The sequence below is a fragment of the Equus quagga genome, chromosome 17 (assembly GCF_021613505.1).
Source record: "Equus quagga isolate Etosha38 chromosome 17, UCLA_HA_Equagga_1.0, whole genome shotgun sequence".
NCBI classification, from domain to species: domain Eukaryota; kingdom Metazoa; phylum Chordata; class Mammalia; order Perissodactyla; family Equidae; genus Equus; species Equus quagga.
The window spans coordinates 30,472,907-30,491,147 of NC_060283.1; the positions used below are offsets into that span (position 1 = coordinate 30,472,907).

An 18,241-nucleotide genomic window follows, 5' to 3' on the forward strand; every position below is an offset into this window, starting at 1 on the left:
GCTCCGCGTGGCTGCGGTGCCAGGGCCCCTCTGCCCCCGTCTCAGCCAGACCTGGACCCCACGGTGCGGCCGGGCCCAGGGCCTCTCTTGCCCACGTTATGCTCCGGACTCTTCCCGGGAGGGAGAAGTTTCTGTTGTATTACCGGCAGGAACTTGGCATAAAAAGTGTTTATTAATTACGCTTTCTGGATAAGCAGTATTTCGGTGAATGGGAGGTGTTGGGTTTTTTTAACGGTTACGTGGTCTTAGGAGACACGTTGGTGTGTTCTGCCACCAGCTTCATCGTATCTTTGGGGGTAGTTTGCATAGCATTTTGGTTTCTTTAAATGTCCAAGCAAATGAATGGATTGGATGATCAGTTCTAAAATTCTGATTCTAGCGTATCTATAACTCAGTAAGTATAATTAAGATATTTAGGTAACACCTGGCTTTTGCTTTTCGTTTTAAATAATTTACAACTTTCGCCCTTTGTGTAGCCGCAGTGTGGGGTGTTAGAGGAGTTGGTTCTCTAGATGATGAAGTCTTTCATTTGTAAAACAGTGACACTGTGACTTCTTCCTCAAGGTGACAGTGGTCAGTGAATTGACTCAGGTCAAATGGGTGCATCTCAGTGGCCCCAGTCTTGTGTTTGACTTAACAATTAGTAATGCCCCTTGTAATCTTCAAAATGCTAATGATAAATTGTGATGAGAACTATTTTTCATTTATACTTTTCTAAGAACTGTCATAACGTTGACCGTTTCTGCTTCAATTAGAAGGATTCAGACAAGCACATGATGGCCATGTTCAGAATTTCTCCTTGTTTTACATTGTGAAGAGAAGGGAAATACATCATTTGGGAATTTAAAGTCAAGTGATATTGGAAATAGTCTGGAGAAATCTTTAGGCTCACTTTCTGAGTGAAAGAAATTCCCAAATTTTCCCTGATTAAAATCATGGCACCTGTCTTCTCTAACAGCTGAAATGCCACTTCTGAGCTTCAGGCGTTGTGAACAGGTTCTTGGACGATGTGAGGGAATGTGTGTTCAAAACAAAGTCAGTGACTCTGGGAGGGAAGAGTTGAGTGCTGGTTAGTGGATTTGAACCCGAGGAGAAGCCCTGGGTCCTGCACCCGAGGTGAGTGAGCAGAGAAGGGCCCCCCGCCTCCCCTCATTTCTTTTGCTTGCTGCGGTTGGAACCCTACCTGCTGGCATTTGTTAATCCCTCTTCCACCATGTAGCTGCCTTGGCACCGTCCTAGTGAGCGCAGTTCCAGGAGACGCCGGGTCTGGGTTCCTTGCCATTCCCTATCCGGGTGCTCCGGCAGCAGCTCTGTACTTCTGTTTCTCTATCTACCAGTAACTTTTCCATACATTAAAGGGCCTGCAACCACCAGGGACCTGATTTATGCAGAAAAAGTAAAGTCTATGTGCTAATCTTCAGCAAGCCCTTCGAAGACATTTGAGTTTTACTCTAGATAAACAAGAAAGTGGTATGTTATCCTGTTATCCCTGTATACTGTAACCTGATTCTTTGAATTCACCTGGTGTCACCTTTCCAGGGAGCTCAAGGTACTTCCCATATGCTGTCTCATTAATCTCCATGAATTCAAGCAGGGGCCCGTGCCTACTTTGTTAATAGTTCTCTTAACATATTTTAAAGTTGTTCTTGTTAGTAGAGATTTATTTTACCTACTTCACCTGCCTGCAGCCTTCTTTCAGAGGCAATCTCAGTCTTCAGCATGACATCTCTAGTGCCATGTAAGACAAAAACAAACTTTGGACTCCCAAAACAAATAAGCACTAAGAGTGTTGCAATGTTGGTATGCATGTATGGGAAGTCTTTCCCACTCAGTTGGAGCTGCCTAGTTTTAACACCCAAAACACAGTTCTCGACATTTATCTATTTTCATGATGTTTTTAATGTCCTACTCATTTTCCTTTATTTTTTAATTTTTTTTTTTTTTTGGTGAGGAAGATTGTCACTGAGCTAACATCTGTGTCAGTCTTCCTCTATTTTGTATGTAGGATGCCAGCACAGCATGGCTTGATGAGCAGTGTGTAGGTCCACGCCCGGGATCCGAACCCACAAACCCTGGGCCACCAAAGCAGTGTATGTAAACTTAACCATGACACCTCCAGGCCAGCCCCTCCTTTTCCTTTGTCTTGACAATTCTGTTGAGTAATGTTTTAAAACCTCTTTTGAAAAAAATTCTTAAATAAAATTCTGTTGAATCTTAAATGATTTAGGATTCATATATTTGTTATTTTCTTATGAAGAGTTAAATCCTCTGGTGTGTGTCACCCTTGCCTTCTCATCTGCTCGTGGTCTTTGATTGACTGAATCCTGTTCCAAGCTCCACATTGTCACCCCGGTGGTATGAACAGGTGAAGGGTAAAGTCTTCGACGGTGAGGACTGTGTCCTCAGTGCAGAGGAAGGAAGAGCAAGAAAGATACCCTCCCTTTTTACTTTTTAAATGAACTTCTACAATTTTAGAATAGATTTAGATTTACAAAAAGTCACAGAATTAGTACATAGTTTCCATATGCCCTTCACTCAGTTTCCCTTATTATTAACATCTTACATTAGTATAGTACATGTGTCCCAACAATCCAACATTGACACGTTATTAGTAACTAAAGGCCATGCTTGACTCAGATTTCCTGCGTTTTGCCTCATGTCCCTTCTCTGTTCCAAGACCCCTTCCCAGGTATTATGCTACACCGAGTCCGCGTCTCCTCAGGCAGTTCTAGATTGTGGCAGTTTCCCCGTTTTTCTTGCACGTCTGTTCATTGCTGGGTCCTGTGCCAGCCATGTTAATGTATTGTCTCCTATGATCCCAGAGTAACAGAGAAGTGGAATTCGCTCTGTTTTGCAACAGAAGGTTAGGCACTTTGCCCCAGACTGCGTTCTGAGTAAATGATGGAGCCAAGCGTGGAACCCGGTCTCCGGGACCCCACAGCCCACGCTCTTGTCTTACTGTTCGTCTTCACAGAACCGAGCACTGTGCCTGCCGCATTCACACAAGTTTCCAGTCTGAACAGTATTCACTTCACCCAGGGCTGCTGACCTTGGGCGCTGCTGGCGTTTTCTTTGTTGGGGGGCTGGGCTGTGCACTGCAGGATGTTTAGCAGCATCCCTGGCCCCTCTACTCACTACATGCCAGAGCACCTCCACCCCTTGCTTGTCACAACCAAAAGTGTCTCCAGACATTGCCAGATGTCCAGTGGGGAGTAGAATCGTCCACTAAGGACCACTGCATTAACCTTTCTTCAGAAATTTTTAGTATTTGCAATAATCTACAACTAACAAGTACTGAATAGTAAACTGCATTACGTGAGGCATAAGGCAGTTAAATGATTTGAATTTCTGCAAACTATAAGGAAATTTGAAAGAGAGAAGGCACTAGCTCACTGTTTCTTCAAGTTTTGTGGAAAACTGCCTAACAGGAGCTATCTGGATTCTTTTTCTTGGAGGGGCCAGTCTAGTGCCTGAGAATGAAAATACAGCTGTTGCATGTTCCTGTAGAAGTAGCCTGTGTCAGTAGTTCTGTGTGTACGTTTCCCTCACTCTGGGATCCAGTTTTATAACGTGTATGTCGATCTTCTGAGAAGTTACTATGACCTCGTTATTAGAAGTGAGGACAGAATTGTTTTGCCCTTAGATAGGCTTTCCCGGCTGGGCTGTGCTGGATGCTCACTGCACAGGTCACAGTTGATGCTGATGGTCCCCTTGTAACTGCTGAGTAAATGTAATTTCTTGACATGTCTGCATTATGCCTTGATTTTTAGAGAGTTATTAGTGTAATGACTTGATTACTTAGTGTGCATTTTTAGACAAGATGATTATTAGTAGTATTACAAATGTATATATCAGAGTTCCATGTTAGAAGTTTAATTTTTTTATTGCTGGTAAACTATTTTGGGCAGACTTCAAATACACACAAAAGGCAGGTCTTTGCTTTTGAAAAATAGCTATTGTTTTCAAGCAAATAAAGGTGAGACTGCTTGAAAAATGAATGTTAACTAGCCTAGATTTATGAGGTGCTTAAGGGCACATGTGGCATGCTGTGGGTGTAGTTTCAAACGATGCCTGAGCCTCTCCTTGGGCCACCTTCCCCAAGGCTTCTGACCTGAAAGGGTCAAATTTGCTCCCAGGCTTCATTTCTTACTATATTTTATTTGGTGTCCGGTGTCCACATCTAAATGGAGAGAGGTATAATTTCAGTCTCTAAAATCCTGTAATCAGCAGTTTAGACCAGAAACCAACCTGAAACATAGTGTTTAACTCTCATATCAGTAAATGAAGAAACCAACAATAGAGGTTAATTCTCTTATCCAGGGTTATCCAGCTGCTCTCCACACTCTCTGATCCTTTGGTCATGATGCTTTCAGAACACGCTTGACCAAATGTCATTGAGGAAGCCTCGAGATGCAGGTAGTGATGAGTGTTAAAGAATTGTCCAGCTCCTATGCAACTGAGGTTGAGGACAGGCTGAAGCTTAAATTCTGCTGGCTAGACTTACAAAGCGTTCATTGTGTCCTTCTGGTCTCTTGAATCCTGTTTAGAAAGCACAGTAATTCATCTTACTGGGCCATGGCCTGCTCTACCAGTATTCATCTCAGCTCTTAGATGATGAGAAGTAAGTTCAGACCAGCATGTGGGGGATCTGTGTTCAACTGGTGAAGTCAGCATGAAGAGAACAGGTTATCCTGGTGTGGGTTTTGGCACACTGACTTATCAAGTCCAGGGTATGTTATGTGTTAAAGTATCTGTATGAACATGGGCTAGTTTGGGTCTGTGGGTGGTGCTGCTTGAGGGGAAGTATCCCACAATGCGATGGTTGGGAGTTAATCGTCAGTGAGAACAGAGGGACCTCAAAGGGCTGGAGTGTCCAATGCCTGGAGGACTCTGGAAACACTGTGTGCCTCACAGGTGCTTCTGTCCTGCTCTAAGCTGTTCTTTTATCTTTCATACTGTGTTATCCAACCTGCAAAACTTCCGGATTTCCCATATTTAAGCATCAAGTTACTGTGGGGAAATCTGTTCTTAGCCGTTTCCACATCACTGGGGCTGTGAATCCCCTCCCTCTTACCCCCTTCAGCTGCTTACTGGTCACAAATTAGTAACTTATTCGGCCTTATCTTTTAGGGTTTTTATGCTAACCTACTTGTCAATCAACTGTTATGACGTATGGGTTTCATATTTAACATTATCACAAGCCCAGAAGTCTGTTTCACTGGTACTTAAAAAGCGCTCTCACCTCTACAAGTTTGAATCTTGCTTATTTTCCTTTCCTCTCTTACCCCTGTGGACTGTGGCTAGTATATAATCTAGAATTTATGGTATCTTCCTTTATTTTAGGAGTAGTGACTACTAAGTGTTTTTAAATAGCTTAGTTAAGGGTTCACAGATCTTAAAGTTGTTTGTTTCTTCTAATCTCATTGGCTCGTTTAAAGCTCTCTCACTTATTCCATATCATCACTGAGAGGTTAATGCTGAAACTGCCTGCTGGCTGACTTTCAGTATACTTATATTTAAGGACTAGGAACAGCTAGTCTACGTTTACTAGCTGTGCAACTGAGGGCAAGTTTGTTTAATTCATTGAGCCTCAGTTTCCTCAAATTAGGATTATTAATGACTATTTCAGAGAGGTTTATCAGGATTAAATGAGAGAAGGCAGAGCTTGTCGTATTTTAAGTACTCAAATGTTAGCTATTATTAATACAATGAAGATTTTTAAAAAAGACTAAAGAGCAGACATTAAATTGATTTAAATCTGAGCTATAATATCTGGTATTTTAGGAAGTTAAGAATATTAACTCACACTCCTTTTATTTAGTCATTGTGTCTGGAAACATCACAGCAACTCCTGAGTTCTGGACACCGGGAGTGACCTGGACATATTTTTAGATTCCATCAGTTGCCTGATTCTGGCCCTATTCAGTGGAGACTCAGTACTGTGCCAGAGGTCAGTCTCGTTCCGGCTTGATTTATCTAGTTGATTCTCCATAATTCAATTCTTAAAGCTGCTCAAAGATATTTGGAAAACTGGCATCAATTTTTCCTTCTTAGTTTGGTATGGGATTATGAAATATCTTGAATTTTAAAATATAATTTTGATAATTAAAAACAATCTTGCTGATCATTTTAAACTAACGTCTTAATAATGGGCATATAGTAAATTATCCATCTACTTTTGGTATTGGAAATAAACAGTAAAGGGCTTCGTGTGTGTGCGTATGTGTTAGTAATTTTCACGGTAAGCTACATTTTCTAGTAGCTATGAAATTACACTATAAGTGAATATGGTGTAATGGTTCACTATACTTCTTATATTTATTGCAACACAAAAGATGAATTCCAAATGACCCACTTAAAATTTATGATCAGTGCATTGAGTGGAGTTGTAATGTCCTTCAGGAACTTATCTTTGCTTTCATCTTAGACATTCTATTTTATCTCAAAAGTCAGGAAGGTAATTTTAAGTAGCGATGTCTTTAATTACAATCCCCTTATTTCTTACTGTTGTACTGATGAATATTGTTTTCCTTTTTAGACTAACTTAAGGGAAGTGATATGTTTTCAACTTCTCTGCCAAAATATCCTAAAAATAAAGGTAGTAATATACTTAACAAAAACGGAGGCTTAAAAAGTCAGGAGCACTGAATGTTCAGAGGCTCACTGAAAAGTGTCACCCACAGAAAGGCACGTTCTGTGTCTGTCAAAAGAGGGAGCCAGCCAGCACGCTGACGATCAGCCAGGCCTGGCTCCATCAGCTTGCTAACCTAAGGTCCATTTTCTCTCCTTTTAATTTTTTCTCTTTCTTTATAGTTTTGCCAAATACCAATTTGTTACACTGAGGAAAAATATTATAAGAAATCTTTGAAAGCATGTTTTCTTTCTTTTCTGTTTGGCTAAAATCTTGCTTTGTGTCTGCTTTTCCTGTCTTTGCAGTAGACTGTAAACTCTACTGGACAGGAGCCAGACTTCATTTACCCTGCTTACAAGTACTTAATGCACAAGCCTGCATGTTAGGAAGCCTTAACAATATTATTTTATTCCAACAACCATTGTGTGTGTGTGTATCTATAACTATACCTGTATCTGTCTGACTGATAAATGCTTTGAAATTAGGTAGACCATGAGCCAAATCCCCGTACCACCTCTTACAGTGTGATGTCTGGAAGTTACATTTAACCTGTCAGTCTATTTTCCATCTCTCAAATAGAGATGATATCTGCCTCATCGGGTTGAAGATTATGAAGAGTAGATCATTTATGTAAGGCACTTCATAGAGTTCCTTGCACATAACTGGTAACTGCCGCGAGGTCCCACCTGATCTGCACCCCCCACCTCACACCCCATCTCCACTCCTCTCTGACCTCACTTCCCGCATCCTCTCCCTTGGTCAGCCAGCCAGGCCCTGCTGGCGTCCTTCCTGTTCTCCTGGCAGAGCACACTCCGTCCTCAGGGCCTTAGCTCTTCCTGCTCTCTGCTCTTCCCCCAGCTGTCTGCACAGCTTGCTTGCCGGTTTCCTGAGGCTTCTGCTCAGACATCACCTTGGCAGAGGTCTTTCCTGACGTCCCATCTGAAACACCATTCTCTTGCTTACCTGCCTTCATTTTTCTTCTTAGCACTGATCTCACACATACGTGTTGTCTGTATCTTCCCACAAACTGTTAAGTGCATGAGAACGGGGACTTCATTTTACTCACTGTTGTATCCTAGCACACAGAGCAGTGTTTAGCTTATAGTAGGCACTAAATTTTTAAATGAATTGCTACTAATAATTTAATATTTCAGCAACAGACTGTCCTCATAATTGTTCCTTATTAATAACTTTGGAAATTGCCACTTTTTGCTTAAGGATTGCTTAGACTTTATTTGAAGTGAACATGGTTACCCTGCAGTTTTTCCCGTTCCAGGTTTCAGTGTGGCCCAGAAGCCCTTTGGAGCCACATATGTATGGAGCAGCATCATAAACACTCTGCAGACACAAGTGGAGGTGAAGAGACGAAGGCACCATTTGAAGAGACACAATGACTGCTTCGTTGGCTCAGAAGCTGTGGATGTCATCTTTTCTCACCTAACTCAGAATAAATACTTTGGTGATGTAGACATTCCTCGGGCCAAAGTGGTGCGCGTGTGTCAGGCACTTATGGACTACAGAGTATTTGAAGCCGTTCCGACCAGAGTCTTTGGAAAAGACAAAAAACCCACATTTGAAGACAGTAGTTGCAGCCTTTATAGATTCACAACGATCGCTAACCAAGACAGTCAGTTAGGCAAAGAGAACGCACTGTGCTCACCCTCCAGGTGAGTGGATGATGTCACTCATCGTGGGGGGCATGGCAGGACTTTGTCTACTTTTTAATGAGGTGCTGACTGGCTTTGTGTTACTTTTGAAACAGTGAATTAGGTGAAAATCTGGGTCTGTGGGTAAATTTGATAAAGTACAGTGAACTTTTGTTGATTTGGTATCTCAGGATTCTTGTTTGTTCATATTTTATATTTAGTAGAAACAACCAACAAACTTTGATTTTTCTGCTTCACGTTCCAATGATAGTGTAAAAAATGTTAGAGAGTTTACACAGAGTGGTCTGAGAACAGAGCAGGTGGAGGCAGCAGATGTGAGGATGAAAGACGCGAGGGGCCAGCACACTGAGGGTTTCATAGGACGTGCTCAGGAGTTTGCACCTGATCGGACAGGCGTGGGGAGGCCACGGCAAGACTGGCACATGATGAGACTGTATTTTAGAAAGATCATCCTGGCAGCTGTGTGGTCAGCCTGATGGGGAGAGCCAGTTAAGAATCTGCTGCAATGATGCAGTCTGCAGATGGGGGTGAAGAAAGCAAGCAGCAGTGGTGGAGAAGAGGGGGTCATTTAAAGGGAGACTGGGGGACGGGATTGTAGAACCCAGTGATTGACATGGATGTAGGTGGTACGTACATAATGAACTGAGTTACTTGTCATGAAAAACCCTTTTTTATTCCCCTCAGCTATAGACTGTGTAGACGTGACCGTGTAATGGAAGCTCTTATTCAGATCTGACCAAAGTCCGAGTTTTAGTGCCTTGACTTTCAAACATTTTTAAAACTCTGTATTTAAAACATGATAAAACTCAGCTGTGTATATAGGAAGGAAATCTGAGGCCAATGCAGGGCACAGTCAGCACTTTCCAGATGCGGGTCCACACGCTTTTCCTGAAGCCCTTGGGACCAGGTGTGTTTAGGAATTTGGAACTTGGGAGACGTTAGAAAGGTGGTTTTGTGCATCTGTATGAGATAACGCCCTGGAGGGATCTGGGGCAGCATCTGGTAATCAAACACTAATATTTCTACAGTAAAGACAATACTCCTACCAGCTGGGATAAATAAAGGCCGTGATGGTCTCAGGACAGCTTTTGTCGTCACAGGAGTTCTGAAGAAACTTTAGATTTTTCAAAGCTTTTTGGGTTTCAGAATTGTGGATGAAGGACTGTAGGTCTCCACTTGGAAAATGATGAGCACTGTCCAGCAAAGAATGCCCCAGAAATAGAGAAAAGTGACAAAACAGTAAGCATAATGAAGCTTGACTATGTTTGATGACGTTTTAAAATTGGAAACTAAAACTTTAGTCATTGAATTACTTAAATCTAAATGTTCAAAAGAAAATTTATTTAGAGTATGATTATTTAGGCTTGAGAAAGAGGGTGGGATGTTTCTGTATTTTATTCTACTCTTAGAATTTGCATTTGTTGTGTTTTTGCTCTGAAATACATAAACTTTCTAGAAACTCCTAGCTCTCAAAAACTAAAATATTTCTGTGGGCTTACTAATAAACATTAATTTATGAAATAAATTAATTGTAGGTATGCAGATCCATTATGTAAGTCATCGGATATCAAATCAGCGAGCTTGGAGGATCTGTGGGAAAACCTGAGTCTAAAGCCGGCCTGCTCGCCTCAGGTCAGCGTGTCTGCGGCCCTGTCTCCCCGCGGTAAGCTGGAGAGCGCGCAGGCGAGGAGGAGGAGACTAGCTTCACACGCAGTGACTTAAGATTTTCAGTCTCAGCCTTTATTATAATTTAAATATTCAAAGCACAAAGAAAGAGCACACTGTGTATTAAAGCTGTTTCTATTAAGTTTTAACAGAGGTCCATTATCTTTAACAAATAGATCAGTGTTGCAATTCTTGAACACTGACTTTTGTCCTGTCAGCTGGCAGAGGTTCAAATCTGAAATGTTTTGCATGCAGGTTTTTTATTTAAAATGTGCTCTCAGATATTTCTTTCCCTAAGATTTTATTAGGTTAAATAAAAATTTGAAAATTACATTAAAACATTAACAGAATTCTTGTGCTCTTCCTTGCCTGTGGCAATGGAATGTAACTTAATGACTGATTTCCACCTTCCCTCCCCAGCCCACTTGTGGAAAGCCTGAGTGGAATAATCTGCACCCAATAGTTTCAAACCAGTTTTCAGATTGAATGAATCATTCTTTCTTCCAAAGTCCTTATTAACATGTTAGATGACTTGATCTCTTCTCTCTGCCGTATTGCTTTTTGCAGCACAAGAATGAAAAGAATTCCTGTTGTCCAAGGTCTAATCTCCTACATTTTAAACAAATCTTGAATTGTTTTCTTCATTATAAGAAAGCACTTCATAAGGTTAACTCTCTCTCTCTCTCCCCTTTCTTTTTTTTGTGGGGGGGGGGGGGGGGCGCGCCCACAAACTTATTAACTTAGACCTGCCTAGACATATATGCTAGTGAGCATTTAGTAACTACTAATCGTTACTTTTCACCTTGTCATTTTTCCTGTATAGTTATTAATGAAGTATGGCAAGAGGAAACAGTTGGGCGTCTGCTACAACTTATAGACCTTCCATTTCTTGACTCCTTACTCAAACCGCAAGAGGTTATCCCCCAAGTCCCACAGCCCATGGGGCAGCCTGATTTGGTCAACAACAGTAACTGTCTGGACCGGCAGATTCTCAAGGCTTATGGTGACTCTCAGTATGTGGAAATACATGAAATAATTTGAGTGTGTTTGTAGGAAGATTATAGATAATGGTTTTAAGATAATCTTTTGAAAATTCTTCTGTCCCTAGGGTCAGATATGTATTGTCAGTTGATAATTATCAGTATTTTGGAAAGTGAAGAACAAAACTACCTTGATCAAAATTAGAAAAAGATATTTAAATGCCATTATTTTCATAGTCATTTTTGTTTCACATATAACTTACTTGCACATCAAGTGAAGAAGATGATTATGCTCCATCTTCTTGTCCTTGTTAAAGTGGAGGGCTGTCTGGTCTTCAAAGGGACCTGGAACAAAATTAACAGATTTGGCAAATTCTTAGAATCCTTTGACTACAAATGCTTTTATACTCCTCTAGAATGCCTATTAAATATGTATTTTAATTAACTAGTTTTATTAAAGAAATATAATGAAAGTAACTCTTGCTCTCTCACCTCTGACTACCATTCTTCTGAATATAAATCTTAAGGTTTGACGGCTTAACTTCAGGTGCTAAGGGAATTATGATGTTTTTTCCTTAAGGAAGAGTTCTATATTCCTTATAACTTGTCAAAAGGTAGCTTAAAACCTGACGTGGAAAAGTTAATACCAATATACTAGTTATTGAACTCTGCATATATAATAGGAATCTTATCATTCTACAAGAATTTAAATTACATTTCTATAATCTAAAGGAACATTTGAAAACATTTTACTATTACCTTAAATTTTAAATACAGAATCAGAGATTGTGTAGAAGTGATCTTAAAGATCATCTAGCCACATCTTAGAAGCTTGAGGAAGCTGATGCCCAGAGAGGCGAAGTGCCTGCTGAGATCACGCCCCTACCTGGGGCAGAATTGGTTGTCCTGAGCCCACAGCAGCAGAGCACACAATCGGGTTTTTAAAAAAACTATACATATTGACAAATTGAATATTAAAATTCATTTTATTTCTTGAAATGTAGCATTTTTCTGAGGTTACCCAGCTGGCATTTTATTAGAAATTGTAATTGATACTGAATTATTTTGAAACCCTACCTTATCTCCCTCTATTCTCTCCTAGCCAGAGTGAGAGATGATAGATCCTACACAGAGCTCTGAAGTAAGCAACGCTGTTCCCAGAACAATACCAGTCTAGGGTCTGATCTGGGATCTAGTCCTGCCTGGGACCCTGAGCAAGGAACTTAGAGCTTCTGGGCCTCCACTGTAAATTTAAAGAGTAGAATTTTAAATTTTTATGCCCTTTTCAGCTCTGTAATGTAGTGGACAGCTTCTCTTTTGTTTTTACGTGTAAAAAGAACTTACATGTATTTTTATCTAAGTGTGTAGAAATTTATCCTGGTGGCCAACTTGAAATGGCTAGTAAATTAAGTGCTCTGTGTCTGTCTGTTGTTCTTTGCTTTTTTCAATAGTTCTTTTCCCCCCACAGGGAAGATGAGTGGCTCTCTGCAGCAATCGACTGTCTGGAATACCTTCCAGACCAGACGGTGGTGAACATAAGCAGAAATTTTCCTGAGCAACCCAACAGCACAGACCTTGTGAAAGAACTTCTGTTTGAGGCCATCGGCAGACACTACAGCAGGAGGGAGCCTCTGTTACGTCACTTATGCGACGTTCACAATGGAATCGCAGAACTCTTGGGTAAGTGAGGTCTTCCGGGATATGAGAGTTGTCTTTTGGAGGAAACAGGAAAAAGTTCATTGTTCTCAAAATGAACCAAAATCCTACTACTTCAAGCTGGGAGGGGGTCTGCAATAACCCGTGGAAAGTGTGTTTGCTCCAGAACTTGCCGGGCTCGTCTGGAAGGGGCCCGTCAGGCTCTGCCTTCGGGCAGGAGCCTCTGGTGGCCTCAGGAGGATGCTGTGCTCGTTCGGGACCTTACTGAGCACAGGGAGCAGTTCCCTTCTTGAGAAAGCATCCGCAGCAGCAGCACCGTTCGCCCTGGAGCCTCTTCAGAAGGGCACACACTCTTCTCGGTCCCCCTGCCAGTGAGACAGACTGGTCCCTATGGGTTGTTGAAAACAAATTGGGGGTTTCAGAGAATCCTCTCTCTTTTTCTCAGGTAGAGTGGGGTACATCAGTACTGTACACATAGTGTACCCTCAAAATGTATTGAATTAATGAAAAACATAGGCCAGGGATTTATTTACAAAGCCAAGAGTTAGAGTTAACATCCTAAGACTATTGTATGACCAGGACTTAGGGTATTAGCTGCCAATTTGAGGATAGGCTGCTTTGATGATACTGGTAATTTCTAGTCTTTTTGTTTTCCTTTTGAAAATAGCTTTGAATAAGTTTACTGTTTAGCTTAAGCTTTAACTTGAATTTTGATCCCATTAATACAGTTATTTGGTGAAAATTAAAAGCAGTTTTTTTCTTTTGGCTGAAGTGAATGGGAAGACTGAAATAGCCTTAGAAGCTACTCAGCTCTTTCTAAAGCTTTTGGATTCCCAAAATAGAGAAGAATTCAGAAGACTGCTGTATTTCATGGCTGTGGCAGCACACCCTTCTGAATTTAAATTACGTAAAGAAGTAAGTGTTTTGTCTAAATGTTAATTGTATTCAGTTTCCTTAATACTTATAGGACCCACGTGTCAAATTATTCCATTGTCAGCATCAAGTATGCTGAAATGGATAATAGCTATTAATATTTAGCATTTTTTTTATATTAAACTTAGTCTTTTCAATATATACTATTGGGCGTGTTTTGTTTCATTTTTATAGAGCGACAACCGAATGGTTGTGAAAAGGATATTCTCAAAAGCTATTGTTGACAACAAAAATTTATCCAAAGGCAAAACTGATCTTCTGGTACTGTTTTTAATGGATCATCAAAAAGATGTTTTTAAGGTAAAACTCTGAAAGTCCTTAAGTTGAGCTTATGTAATTTACAGATCACTAGATTAAAATGCATTTGAATAATGTCCCATATCCCTTCGTTTTTTTCAGATTCCTGGAACACTACATAAAATTGTCAGTATTAAGCTCATGGCCATTCAGAAGGGAAGAGATCCAAATAGAGACACAGGTAATCTGAGAAATACGATTTTCATGATCTTCCGAAGATAAATTCCTAGTTTTTATTTGGAAGTTTTTTGGGTTTATTTTTACTCTTTTTTTTTTTTTAAAGATTTTATTTTTTCCTTTTTATCCCCAAAGCCCCCCGTACATAGTTGTATATTCTTCGTTGTGGGTCCTTCTAGTTGTGGCATGTGGGATGCTGCCTCAGCGTGGTTTGATGAGCAGTGCCATGTCCGCGCCCAGGATTCGAACCAACGAAGCACTGGGCCGCCTGCAGCAGAGTGCGCGAACCTAACCACTCGGCCACGGGGCCAGCCCCTATTTGGAAGTGTTTTGCTATAAGTAGTTGCACTTGAATTTCAACTAAATTCTACAAACGGTCCCCTCAGGCTTGGAAAGCCAGCAGTGCTTTAGTGCATTGAGGAATAGATTCCTCAGAAATCTGGTAAATCTGAGAAATAGATTCATTAACTGAACTTTTTTACTTTTAAACTTTAAGGATATATTTATTGCCAGAGAATTGATCAAAGTGATTATTCAGACCACACACGGAAGACAACCAAGGATGAGCTTCTGAATTTACTAAAAACGATTGATGAAGATTCAAAACTGTCTGCCAAAGAGAAGAAAAAATTGCTAGGTCAGTTCTATAAGTGTCACCCAGATATCTTTATTGAATATTTTGGAAACTGAGTTTCTAATGTCTGTATATAACTTGTGTATTTTAAGAATAAATTATGTATCCTGAAGGTCCAAATCACATTTTTAATCTTAGATGTTCTTCTAAAGATGAAATTGTACTTAATAAACTTTTTTTGTATAACCTTTCGTGTCTGAAACTGAGTATTAGCTGGTGTATTGCTGTTAAGTATTGACCTCTCTTTGGTGAGCTGATTCATCATTATTGTGCACAATACTTTACAGAACATCATAAGAATTTAAATGATAGGCATTGCAGTGTTTACATAAAAAGGTATTAAACAGGAAGGCTGTAATTACAAGTTAATAGGAGTGTGGTTTGTACCTTGAAAGGTACTCCTTAAAGATAAAAGATAGAAATGTAGGCTCTTTTGATAAAGTAAACTACAGACAAGTCAGAAATTGAACTATCCTAATGCTTTTGAAAACTTTAACATCTTTTAAAGCTTATTGTGGACAATTTCAAACATACATACAAATGGAGAGAATAGAATAATAAACTCCCATGTGCTCATCATCCAGTTTCAGCAGTTGTCAACTCATGGCCAATCTTGTCTATTTAATCGATATCCCCACCCATTCCTTGCTACCACTCCAGCAAATTTCAGACTCATATCACTTCATCTATAAAATGTCAGTATCTATGGCAAAAAGATAAGGACATTAAAAACATAATCACACACAAACCCACAATTCCTTAAATATCATCAAATATGCAGTCAGTGTTCAAATTTTCTGATCTCAAATGCTTTTGACAGTTTATTCAAATAGGGATCCAAATAAGGTCCATAAATTTCAATTGGTTAGTGTGCTTCCTAAGTCTCTCTTAATCGATAAGTTCTTCTCTTTATCCTCTATCCACTCTCCTCCTCTTCCTTCTGTCTCTCTCTCTGTTGTTGAATAAACCTGGTCATTTGTTCTTGAGTTTCCTGGAGTCTAGATTTTGCTGATTGCAAGCCTGTGCTGTCCTTTATCATGTTCCCCTGTGTCCTGTATTTCTTGTAAATTGGTAATTAGATCTAAAGTCTTCAACAACTTTTTATCCAAGTTAATGATTATTTTGGAACTACTGCACTGTCAAGATGTATTTGGTAAATAAACAAGCAATATAATACAATTTGAAATTGTTCATCCTTACAATAATAAAGCCAAAAGATGAAAATGAGACTCAACTTTATCTGTTTAAACTTAGACTTTTAATGAGAGGTAGGGAAAACTGAAGGATGCACCAATATGCTAGCATGTCAGTCATCTCTTATTTTCTGAGATATAACTGATACTGACTGGTCTTCAAATGGGAGAAACTTGAGGACTCATATCTGTAATATATCTACCATACCAATTCTAATAAAGCAGGGAACAACTTCAATTTTTGTTTGTTTGTTGCATTGGCATGAAGGGAAAGCAGCTCTCTTTACTCTGAGTTGAAAGAGAAGATAGCTGATGATTTAAGTGTGAGGAAGTTTTTCAGAAACTACTGAAAGTGTGATGAGACTATAGTTGGCAGAGCAACTGTGTGTGTGCTATCTGATTTTCAACCTTTTTTTTTTGCACAAAATCAAACAGCATGATTATTTGGCAATCAAAACTAACACCTCTCCTTCCGGGGAAGGCAGAACTAACTGCCTAGTTATTTTCATGGTCTTGGAAGAAGCAACTTTCTAAGAGAATGATAATTTCAGGAGAAATCTAGTAAAGCCACAGTTTACCTCAAACTTCATAAGCAAGAATAGAATAAAGTTTTAAGAAAAAAATGGGGCATGTTTACTGCAAGCACTGTCAAGTTTTAAACTCCAGGTTCGGTGCTCCCCTGAATGCCTTGGGCAACCCTCCTGCATCACCGGAACTGTCACCCTTGTTTGCTGTGTGCCCTCATTCACTCATCCATGATGCCCTCTTGGGGACCCAGCCACCCGATGCCTGGGTGACTGTGAGCCTCGCCACCACCCTGAGACGAGGGCTAAGCACTGATCCAAGGACAGCCTACGTGAAGGCAAATGAAACTGCACAAAAATCAACTTGGCCAATCAAATTCTATGTAGAAAAGTCTGCATTATGAGGAAACAACAACTAAGAAAATGGAGGCAGCGGTCTGTGGTGCAGAGAGAGGAGTGAGGTAGACCGCAGCGAGCGGCAGGTGTGATGAGAGGGTCCTGGGGGTCCTGCCGGGACGCTCGCCTAGTGCTCGCCTCTAGAGCAGCTGCCAGCCTTCTTCCAAACCCTGTGTGCCCTTGCAGTGACCTCCCTTTACCCTGAGGGAGTCTGAGTTCCCAGTCCTTGCGGGCAGAAACCAGACTGGAACCTACGTCAATATGTTTTTAATATTTAAAGGAAACAATTCAAAATATATCAAAAGATTACAAGTAAGCCATTCCAAGTCAAATCAGGGTTTTGGTATTGTCACCTCCACATATAAGTTCTATCAATCCTTCAAGGAAGGGACTCTCACTAGAGTGTGGAGGTGGGCGTGGATCTGATTAGGGAGGTCTTCAGCCCTACTGACACCTGGGCACCTTAAAAGCTTTTGCCTGGTACCACCCCACCCCACCCCCCCAAGTTCCAGAAGGCAGTTTCAGCACCACAGCCCCCAGGAGAGTCTCAGGTGTGGTCAGAGTCGAGAACCACTCACCTGGAAACTCCAGGGCACCTTAGTCTGGACTCAGGAGTGAGAACGGAATGTTTTCTTCGTGAATCTTGGTTCCAGTTGAGTATCTTAAGGGTTTTTTCCTCCTAAAGTGAATCTGTATCTGAGAACTGTGTGCGTTTAAGGAGACATTTTTACTTTAATGCCCTAGTTGGTGAATGGTTTGAGGGTGCTGTGCTGCGCTCAGCTTTCAGTACTTTGGGAATGACTGCCCACGTGTTTATTTAGAAGAGGTGTTTGAGCGCGTTCCTCCCGCTCCATCTTGTTTTGTTCTAGTTATTTAAATGAACAAGTTTTATAGGCTAAAGGGGGGAGACGTGATCGTTACCTTCATTTTGTTTAAGGCAGACATGGTTTAAGCTCAGTCTTAAAGCATTTTTACAAATGAACAGTGAAGAGTCACGTGCCCGTTATTTTTTGAAATTAGGCACAAAAGCCATTCCTCTCGCGCCGTTTGCGTCTCCCCGCGCCAGGAGGCGAGCGCGGCGCTCCGGGCGCAGCAGGCAGGCGTGAGCGCAGTCGGCGGCCGGGCCAGGCTCGCGCGACCCCGAGCTGGAGGGTCCCTCCTGCGGACCCGCCGCCCCTGCTCTCGGGGCTGGCGCCTCGCTGCTCCGGGGACACCGCGGCCGTCACTGGGATCAGAGGGACCGCCCAAACCGAAGCGGGCGTGGGCCGCTGCAGGGAGGCGCGGCCGCCCGGGTGGTGGGTGTGACCTCGGCAGCCAACGGCGCCCGGAGCCGACTGCGCCGCTGCGAAACGCGAGGCAGCGTTTAAAAGTGCCAGCGGCCGCGGTCCAGCAGCGCAGCCCTTCCTGCGCCTGGCACGCCCCGCGCCGCTCCACTCGCGTCCCTCCCCGCCGCCGGCCTGTGCGCACGGAAACACGGCGCCGCCCCCC

The 18,241-nt window shown here is 41.5% G+C and overlaps 1 protein-coding gene across 1 annotated transcript in view; it reads left to right on the forward strand.

Annotated features, from left to right (window-relative positions):
• Positions 1-15,847, forward strand: part of DEPDC7 (DEP domain containing 7) — a 16,776-nt gene extending 929 nt beyond the window's left edge. Inside the window, exons 2-10 of the mRNA XM_046643103.1 lie at positions 1,075-1,116; positions 7,908-8,298; positions 9,834-9,961; positions 10,787-10,976; positions 12,412-12,623; positions 13,372-13,514; positions 13,707-13,832; positions 13,932-14,010; positions 14,503-15,847. Coding sequence (XP_046499059.1) covers positions 1,075-1,116; positions 7,908-8,298; positions 9,834-9,961; positions 10,787-10,976; positions 12,412-12,623; positions 13,372-13,514; positions 13,707-13,832; positions 13,932-14,010; positions 14,503-14,696 — 1,505 coding nt within the window. The 3' untranslated portion in view covers positions 14,697-15,847. The remainder of the gene's footprint in view (positions 1-1,074; positions 1,117-7,907; positions 8,299-9,833; positions 9,962-10,786; positions 10,977-12,411; positions 12,624-13,371; positions 13,515-13,706; positions 13,833-13,931; positions 14,011-14,502) is intronic.
• Positions 15,848-18,241: the final 2,394 nt, after the last annotated feature.